We start from the raw sequence: 10,391 nt of genomic DNA on the forward strand, positions 1-10,391 counted from the left end.
AAAAATATGGGTAAATATTAATGTAACCACAAAGGAAACTTACAGTCCTACAAGTCAAAATAAAAAACTAGAAAAATATAAAGACTCAGGAAATACAAAATCAACAAAAATGAAAAAGATGAAAAGAAAATACATAAAGGAAAACAACTCAGCACAGAAAATTAAGTGGAACAAAGAAACTGAACAACACACAAAAAAAGACATCAAAATGACAGCAAGAAACTCATACCTATCAATAATTATGCTGACTGTAAATGGACTAAAGTCACCAATAAAGAGACAGAGAATGGCAGATTTGATAAGAAAAACACAAACCATCTATATGCTGCCTACAAGAGACACACCTTAGACTTACAGACACAAACTAAAACTCAAGGATGGAAAAAAATATATCAAGCAAACAACAGTCAAAAAAGAGCAGGAGTGGAAACATTAATCTCTGACAAAATAGACTTTAAAGTAAAATTCACCACAAAGGATAAGGAAGGACACTATATAATGATTAAAGGGTTAATACACCAGGAGGACTTAACTATAAGAAATATTTACACACCCAACGACAGGGCTCCAAAATACATAAAAGAAACTCTAACAGCATTGAAAATAGAGACAGACAGCTCCACAATGGCAGTAGGAAATTTCAACACACCACTTTCGTTGAAGGACAGAAAATCCACAAAGAAGATCAACAAAGACACGGAACAACTAAATGCTACAATCAACCAACTTGATCTCATAGACATATACCGAACACTCCACCCAACAGAAGCCAAGTGTACTTTCTTTTCCAATGCACATGGAAAATTCCCCAGAATAGACCACATATTAGGCCATAAAGCAAGCCTTAACAAAATCCAAAGCATTGAAATATTACAAAAATTCAATACAAGAATCCTGATCAGAATGGGGGGAAATGCAGAACAAAATCTCAAATTCTAATGGAATCCAGACATTCTGGAGCCACGGAAGCTGGACAAACCCCTGAAACTACTGCCCTGAGAAAAGCTTTAACACTTAAGCCAAAAACATACCCTGAAGTCTTCTTAAAACCAAACAATACTTTAGCATAACTAGTAAAGAATGTCTGCCTTGAACACTGCGCTCTTTTCAGATCTATCTTTATTGGATCAAACTGACAACAGCAACTCAAAAGATTAGACAGGAAACTTAGGGGCAGTGAATTTATGTTAATGGCAGAGGAACTACTCAGAAAAGGAGGGTGAGAATGGCTGCACAACTCAAAGATTGGAATAAATGTCACTGAACTGTGTATGTAGGAACTGTTGAATTGGTTTATGTTCTGCTGTGCAAATTCTCTTGGAAACCCTGGTGGCATAGTGGTTACGAGTTTGGCTGCTAACCAAAAGGTTGGCAGTTCGAATCCACCAGACACACCTTGGAAACCCTATGGGGCAGTTCTACTCTGTCCTACAGGGTCACTATGAGTCAGAATTGACTCGACAGCAAAAGGTTTTGGTACATATTCTCAACAACAAAAATAAAATTCTAAAATTCTCTGAAAAGAAGCAAAGAAATTGAAAACACAAATATTTTGACTACTTGAATCTGAAAATTAAAAGGGACAGGTCACTATGAATCAGAATCGACTCAATGTAACGGGTTTGATTTTGGTTTTTTTATGCCTAGAAAATCTAACACAAATCGATCAACACCAGGTCATAACCTAGTAAAATAAATGGATTTTAAATAGTTAATCCTATGGGCAAAAAGGAGCCCTGGTAGCACAGTGGTTAAGAGTTTGGCTGCTAAACAAAACGTTGGCAGTTCAAATCCATCAGTTGCTCCTTGGAAAGGAGTATAATCCTATGGGGCAGTTATACTCTGTCCTTATCGGGTCGCTATGAGTCAGAATCGACTCGACGATAATGGGTTTGGTTCTTTGTTTTGTTTTGTTTTTTTTAACTGGCAAATACAAATTTGACTTTTTCATAAATTGAACTTTATTATTGCACAACATTTCCCCTTGTTCTAATGCTTTAACTTTAAATTCTACTTTTGTTTGTTATCAGCTTGCATTTACCTATCAAACCTGCACATCCCTTTCTTTTCACACTTTAGCAGTATGTTTTAAAAGTATTTATGAATGTTATAGTTGTGTTTTCCTTAATAATCTTATCAAGTTTATCATTTAATAAGGGAAAAGTTGGGTAAATTAAGAGAAACTTACATAAATTCAGCACTGATATATTAGATCATATTAATTTCTTGTTATTTTACGTTTAGTTTTCATTTTAATTTATTGTTTGTATTATTTCCTTGCTAGATTAATGCAATTTAGTTATTCACTGCTGCTCCTTATAATCCCTCAAGAACATTAGCCTCCGTGGGGTAAAGGACCTAGTTTTACCTCGAGTAAGGTGGTATTTATCCTTGTCTCCTGGGAAATGCCTTGGTCTGAGATTTCCAGGCCACACCTGAGAATTTCTACTGGCAAGTGGGGCTGGCCAAACAAGACTCACCTAGGAAGCCAGTATCAATTAGCCTCAGAAGGTATGATTCAGCCTATTTTATGGGACTGGATGATAAAAAGCCCTGAACAGTAAGGCTCAGAAAGCTTCTTGGTTGACAAAAACATCTTCTCTTGGGAGGGTAGTATGTCCCTTGGTATATGGAAGTTTCATGTTGGGAACCCTCCCAGACCTTGCCCTGTCTCTTTGTTTGTATCTTTTTTGGCTATAACAAATTTATAGTTGTAAATACGGTATATTCTCTGTGAATTCTGTGTGTCAGTTCAGTGAATTATCAAACCCAAAGAGGTGGAAGGAGGCAGCAGGTCGGAAACAAAGGGTGTTGCGTGAACTCTCCAGCTTGCGGCTGGCATCCTGAAGGCGTAGTGGGAAACCAGCCCTGAATTTGTGGCCAGCAGGTCAAAAGGTGTGTGGACTCCCCAAACTTGCAGCTAGCATCTGCCTGTCTGGCAGTCTGAAGGATGGTGTCTTTTTAACTTGTGATCTCTTACCTAGCTCCAGGTGGCTAGGGTCAGGGAGAGACAGTGCCGGGGTGGGGGCGGTGGGGGCTGATAATGAGAATGGAGACATGGGAATGTGAGGACTGGATCAATCTCCACATATTTTAGGAATGGATTCATGCTGATCCTTACGGTACACTCTTCAAATGTTTCCACTTCATTACTATGATCCCATACTTTTTCATAAGTCTCTCTTGACCCTTGCCTATATGCAACCTTTAGACTGTTTTTACTTGTCACCCTGTACCCCTACATATTGCTGGGATAGTTTACTTCTTCTAATTCTAGATTAGTTCTAGGTTTTATACCTCTTTTATCTCAAGAATTCTTTTTAACAGTATCATGGGGTCGTCGTGAGTGGGAATCAGCTATGCAGCAACTAACAACATCATTCTATCATTATCCACATTATTAATATTGTGTGTCCTTTTGACATGTCCTTTAGTGCTTCCTTACTTTCTGGCACATGATATCTCAAGACTTTCCTTATTTTACTTAGCCAAGACGAGAAACCAGTCACTTCTGGAAGAAGGCCTCTGTTCTTTCTAATAGGAAATGATATTCAGAATGTTCTGCATTTTTCTATATCTCCTCCACTTGACTCTCAGAACACCAATTCTGCATCTCAACACCAATGATGTTCTTTCTCATTTCATCTATTTACTTTTTAGATCTTTTTAAAATTAGAATAGGAATATGATACCAACTCATATTTAAAGATTCTTTATATATATGAATGTATTCTCTTCTCTGTATAATACTTGCTTGATTTTTATTTAATGCCTTTTTGTTTATTTGGTTTTCTATTTCTCTCTAATCGTTTGAAATTTATATATCCTATTTGGTTATTGTTCCATTTTTGTCACATATATTTAATATTACATTTTTTTCTATCAGCATGTAGTATCCAAATCAAAACTTTATTGTTTTTTAAATTCAGCAATGATAGAACCTAAGATTTTACTAGTTTATTATTACATCAATATTTTTACTCTGTTAATAATAAAAAAAAGTCTAAAGCACTCTTACATAAATTCGGTTTATAGAAAGTGTTTTTAGAAATAATTCTGTCCTCTCAAAAGCATTTTTGGATTTTCTAATACTTATTAAATATGTTACAGAAAGATGAAGTTGCATCATATGTGAAAATTGGCAGATATACTTTTGAGATATACAACTAAATTTACCAAAAGAATGTGGTTTTTTACCTGGCTCCTAGGAGGTAACCCTGGTGGTGTAGTGGTTAAGTGCTATGGCTGCTAACCAAAAGGTCAGCAGTTCGAATCCACCAGGCACTCCTTGGAAACTCTGTGGGGCAGTTCTACTCTGTCCTATAGGGTCACTATGAGTTAGAATCGACTCAAAGGCAATGGGTTTGGTTTGGTTTTGGTGGGAGGTAACCTCTAAACCCTTGGAATTTCCTGACTGGAATGTTTGTTATGCTTAACAAAATGACTGTCAGATGGGGGCTGAACATGCCAGAAAGAGGCACCAACTCAGAGGAGGAAGGCTGGAGGCTGAGTTCAACTACATGGGCAATGATTCAATCAATCATGCCTATGAAGTGAAACACACATACATTCATACATAAAACTCTGGACACTAAAGTGTAAGTGAGCTTCCTGGTTGGTGACATCCATGTACCAGAGGATGATCCCTTGGGGCACAGAAGCTTCACACTAGGGACCCTTCAAATCTCACCGGATTTGTGTCTTCATTTGTATCCTTTTTACTATAATAAAAGTGTAATCATGAGTGTAGTACTTTCTCGAGCTCTGTGAGTTGTTCTAGTGAACTATTAAACCTGAGGGGGTAATGGGAAGCACCAAATTTGCAGCCAGCAAATCAGTAGTGAAGGTGACCCTGGGAATCCCTGAGCTTATGGCTAGTGTCTGAAATCTTACACTTGGCAGTCTGAAGGACTGTGCTCTTTAACTTGTGAGATCTAACCTAGAACAGTAAGGATCAGAATTATAAGAACCACATTTGCAGTTGGTGTTGGTAAAAATATTTAGAGTTGGTGGATGTGAGACAAGACACACACATACACAGTCACACAGACACCCTTTAATGCTACATTAAAATAAACTCATAACCAAACGTCTATGAAATACAGACAGTACACACAATTATATTTGTACTGTAAATATAATACAGCAAAGGAATATGCTCAAATTAGCATCAGTGTGTTAAACTTAACAATAACAGAATTTTACATATATGCTCATTTTATATAAGGTAAATATTGTTATTTTATTGACTTGAAGACATGTCTGTTTTTATCATGTCTGAAAGCCATCTAGCATTCTTCAGTACAAGAATGCTGTAATGTGCCTTACAGAGAAAATACGCTTATTAGCTATGTTTCATTCAAGCATGAGTTATATGAGTTGGCTATGTGTCCAATGTTAACGAATTAACAATAAGGTACATCCAGAAAAAGGAAGAGGAAATTTGCCAATCTGTATGTGAGGTCACTCCAGAATGTGCTAAAGTAACATCTCTAGCACACGATGAAGCTATGGAAAAAAATTTATGGATTCATGAGATGTCTCCTGATTTAAAAAAAAAAAAAGGTATAGTAGACAACATTGTTGTGAGGCTGAAAGCAAAAAAAAAATTATGATCATATTACCCAGGGCCAGGAAATGTTAAACCCTGCTTAGATAGTGTTTTATCATAAGGAAATAATGCATAATTATTGGTAAGAAATACACATTAAATAATGTATCTTTAACAGACACACACATAAAACAAAATTATGTATTAATTGGTTGATGAAAATGCTATGACCAGAGCCTCACAGGAACCTAATTCTATATTTCCCCTAGGAACAATGGCTCAGTATTCTCTAATTCAGTGTTTGAAGTGACTTTATAGAACATAATTATCACAGTTGACTACAATTATCTGCATCTCACCATCTAGGAGAGAAGTTGAACTAATCATGTATAAACAACTTTTCCACTCTAAGATCCCATAATTCTTCGTAAATGTAGAATGATTAACAGTGTATAGGACTGATATTTTAAAAGTCAGACATATTAACAACAAAATTTTTCAAGAAAGTTTACTATTTTCCAACTTTTTTTGCATGTGTCCTATGTAATTCAGACTACTATGCTATTTAGATTTGAATGCTTTTAGAAGCAGTCACTGTTAGTTCATATTTACCAATGCCTAATGAGCTAATTCTCACAACCTGACCAATAGGCAACATCATAATAAATAGAGAAAATACTGAAGTTGTCAAGGATTTCATTTTACTTCAATTCACAATCAACACCCATGGAAGCAGCAATCAAGAAATCAAAAGACATATTGCACTGGGCAAATCTATTGCAAAAGACCTCTTTAAACTGTTAAAAAGCAAAGATATCACTTTAAGGACTAAGGTGCACCCACCCAAATCATGGTATTCTCAATCGCTTCATATGCATGCGAAAGCTGGACAATGAATAAGGAAGACCAAAGAATTGATGCATCTGAATTATGGTGTTGGCGAAGAATACTGAATATACCATGGACTGCCAGAAGAACAAACAAATCTGTCTTGGAAGAAGTACAGCCAGAATGCTCCTCAGAAGAGAAGATGGTTAGACATCATCTCACATACTTTGGACATTTATCAGGCGGGACTTGGTAAAGTAGGGAGTCAGCAAAAAACAGGAAGACCTTTAAGGAGACAGACTGACACAGTGGCTACAACAATGGGCTCAAACACAGCAACAACTGTGAAGATGGTGCAGGACCGGACAGCATTTCATTCTGTTATACACAGATAGGGTCAGTATGAGCTGGAACTGACTCGATGGCACCTAACAACAAGAACGACAACAACGAGCTAAGGTGGTCCCCGGGTTTGTGCTAGACTACTGATTGAAAAGTTGGTGGTTCAAATCCGCTCAGCAGCGCAGAAGAAGAAAGGTCCAGCAATCTGCTTCCATCAAGATTCCAGCCAAGAAAAACCCTATGGAGCTCAATTATACTCTGCAACACATGAGGTCGTCATGAGTCAGAACTGACTTGAAAGCAATGGGAAATGAGCTAATGTTCATGAAAACATCATCATTTATATGAATAAGACATAATTTTAAAAAATTTTCCACCACTCACCAGTTTGTCACCAGGCAGTGTTTTGTTCTGCTGTATACAGGATCGTTATCAGTCATAACTGACTCAATGGCACCTAACAACATCAGTTTGTCATATGGTGGTGGCTCACATGTTGCTACGATGCTGGAAGCTATGACACCAGTATTTCAAATTAATAGCAAGGTTACCCACGGTGGACATGTTTCAGCTGAACTTCCAGACAAAGACAGATTAGGAAAAAATGCCTGGCAATCTACTTCCAAAAAATTAGCCAATGAGAACCCTATGGATCACGAGAGAATACTGTCCGAAAGAATCAAACGTGCCAATAATCACGAGGATGGTGCACGACCAGGCAGCGTTTTATTCTGTTGTACATGGGTTTGTCGTGAGTCAGAGCCAATGTGATGGCAACGAACAACAACATTTTTAAACTCTATTAGATGCAACTAATGAATTATATTGTAGTCTCAAAAAATAACTGTTTGTATCTTACCACTGCAAGTTGTGTCCTTGAAGCTACAGTGTGAAAAACTGCAGGCATCATAAGAGACTCTTCAACTTTTATTTCCATGTCATTTTCAGTTGAAAAGGTAGTTTTAGGAATAGCCGGTGGACGATCACATAAGATCATTTCTTTATTAAAAAGAAAAATTGGATTTGTGTCCTATATTAAAAACAAAAACATGTTTAAAAATGGGAAATAATACGTATGATCTGACAGTTACTCTAATACTCAAAATCAAAATAAAACTTTCATATTGCACTTACACATGTAGCACATAAATCTTACTTTTGAATGTTGAGTTCCCACCTCTCAATCTAATGGGGAAGTTGGAGCATCCTTGTACAAAAGGGCTCTTGGACACCTACCGTCCCGGCGCTGTAGGTACACACTCTTCGATCTGCAGCCATGCATTCTCCTCCATTGACCACCAGCACCTGGTGCTGAACAGCAATCTTGTATTTACTTTGAATGGCATGCTTAAGGTCTGCCACACTTAAAAGAAAAAAAAAAACTTTTGTTTACATTTGTTCCAATCACAAGTATTTTTACTCTAATGACTTTAACTCTAAATATGAATTATTAGAACTTCCCCCAAAACATACGTAAAAAACATAAGCTTATTTCTTCAGTTGGATTCTATAATCAACTGGCTGATCTTGGATGAATAAAGCATCTGCATGCCACATCTATAAAATATGTCTATGAAATAGACAGTACACGCAATTATATTTGTGCTGTAAATATAATACAGCAAAAGAATATGCTCAATTAGCATCAGTGTGTTAAACTCCTCAGAAAATATTACACAAACTATACGAAGTCCAAACCACATGAAATTTCCTTTCTTCTCGTATTTTTCAAAAAACTCTTTCCTGTAGAACTATATTTAATGGAAACTAGTCCTTTAGAAAAAAAAAGTAATTCCATAATTCCATATTTAAAACTAAGACATAAGCAGGTTTAGAAATAATATTTACTATGTCTATTTCCTTCCCTTTTCTGGGAGGTCTGAGAGCTCTCCCCCCTTTCCACAAACAGGAGGGAATTTATGATCAAATATTTAAAACGCTTGCAAAGTTGAAGTACCACTAGTCTGGATGAAAAAGTGAAATTTATTTTATTCTCTCATCAACAAATGAAACAAATCCTATTTATTCACATGAGGGAATAAAAACAAAAGATCAAAGAAAAAAATAGGAGAAGAGAACTTTATTAAGAAACTAAGAGAGAATCTACAGAATGGGACAAAATATTTGGGAATGACAGATCTGAAAAGTATTTAATATCCAGAATATATAAAGAACTACAACTCAACAACAAAAACCAAAAAATTTAAAACGGAGATATACAGATGACCAACAACAGGAATGAGGTGTTTAGGAACTTACTTATAATGACAGTTTTGTTTGAAATCAGTTTTTCTGTTGTTGCTTATAGGTAGGTTTGTTTATTATGGATAATATTTTCATGCAAACAGAACAAAGGACAACTGAAAAAAGGCAACTTTGGCACTTCAGAGAAAGATGACAACTGTAAATGTAAGGCATTGGGATAAATGATTTAGAGTTGGAACATGGCTACTCTTCCTTAATAATGGATTCGTTTTCTTGAAATCAATTATACTTTCTGAAATATTTTACATGCATACAAAATGGAAAGATCAGAGAATATACAAAATAACTCACGTTTGAACTGTAAGCTCAGTGTCAAATGTTAGGGTAGTTCCAGTATTGACCAGAAATACATATAACTTCATGATGATTTTCTAGGTTCTGTGAACTGATATCTCACGCTTTGATATAGTTACTAAAACAAACAGAAAAAAATTGATCAATTTTACAAACACAACAACAAATACAAACACTTTCATCATAAGAAACAGCAATCTTACTCTACAGTTAACTGTACAATTTGGTAAACTGTTGCTTTAAAAAAACAGACTAGCAGAGAAAAGCAGAATTGAGGTCAATGATTAGAACAAAAGTCGGTATATTTATCTGCATATTTGATCCTGTTCTCGTGTTATCCGTCTCCATTAGAAATTAAAAAAAAAAAAAATGTTTGGTCAAACAACAAAAAGTTGTTTCCCTACTTTTGCCTGTTGTTTTGTGCCAACAAGTTCATTCAGACTCATAGTGACTTCATCTTACAGAACTGTCCCACATGGTTTCCTAGGTTGTAATCTTTTCCCCCCATACAAAAATTTATGCATACATTGTTATGTGACTCTAAATGCTCTTCCCATACAGTAACAGCACACTCCTCCTTTCCACCAGATTCCCCATGTCCATTCAATCAGCTCCTAACCCTCTCTGCCTTCCCATCTCACCTCCAGACAGAAGCTGCCCGTTTAGTCTCTTCTATCTACTTGAGCTAAGAGACACACTCCTAACGAGTATCACTTTATATCCCACAGTCTAGTCCAATCCCTGTCTGAAGAGTTGGCCTAGGAAATTGTTCTAGTTCTGGGCTGATAGAGAATCCAGGGGCCATGCTTTCCGGATACTTCCATTCTCAGTCAGACCATTAAGGGTGGTCTTCTTACCATAATTTGAGATCTGCACCCCACCTTTTTTCTGCTCCATCAAGGACTCTGTTGTGTTCCCTGTCAGGGTTGTCACTGGTGGTAGCCAGGCACTATCTAGTTCTTCTGGTCTCAGGCTGATGAAGTCTCTGGTTTATGTGGCCCTTTCAGTCTCTTGGCCCAATACTTTCCTTTTGTCTTTGATGTTCTTCATTCTCCTTTACTCCAGGTGGTTGGGACCAATTGATGCATCTTAGATGGCCACTTGCAAGCTT

At 36.6% G+C, this 10,391-nt stretch overlaps 1 protein-coding gene across 9 annotated transcripts in view; it reads right to left on the reverse strand.

Moving 5' to 3' along the window:
• The window catches only part of RB1CC1 (RB1 inducible coiled-coil 1), a 141,989-nt gene that overhangs the window by 75,850 nt on the left and 55,748 nt on the right, over window positions 1–10,391 (reverse strand). For all 9 annotated transcript variants that reach the window (XR_002825654.1, XR_002825653.1, XM_023740962.1 and 6 more), the window contains 3 exons: window positions 9,278–9,398; window positions 7,958–8,084; window positions 7,581–7,751 (listed from right to left, as the gene is read on the reverse strand). Coding sequence is in view for 7 of the 9 variants with exons in the window: in XM_023740962.1 (XP_023596730.1) it covers window positions 7,581–7,751; window positions 7,958–8,084; window positions 9,278–9,348 (369 nt within the window). In the remaining 2 variants the exon portion in view is untranslated. The remainder of the gene's footprint in view (window positions 1–7,580; window positions 7,752–7,957; window positions 8,085–9,277; window positions 9,399–10,391) is intronic.

The sequence above is a fragment of the Trichechus manatus genome, unplaced genomic scaffold (genome assembly GCF_000243295.1).
Source record: "Trichechus manatus latirostris isolate Lorelei unplaced genomic scaffold, TriManLat1.0 scaffold00169, whole genome shotgun sequence".
Classification (NCBI taxonomy): Eukaryota; Metazoa; Chordata; class Mammalia; order Sirenia; family Trichechidae; genus Trichechus; species Trichechus manatus.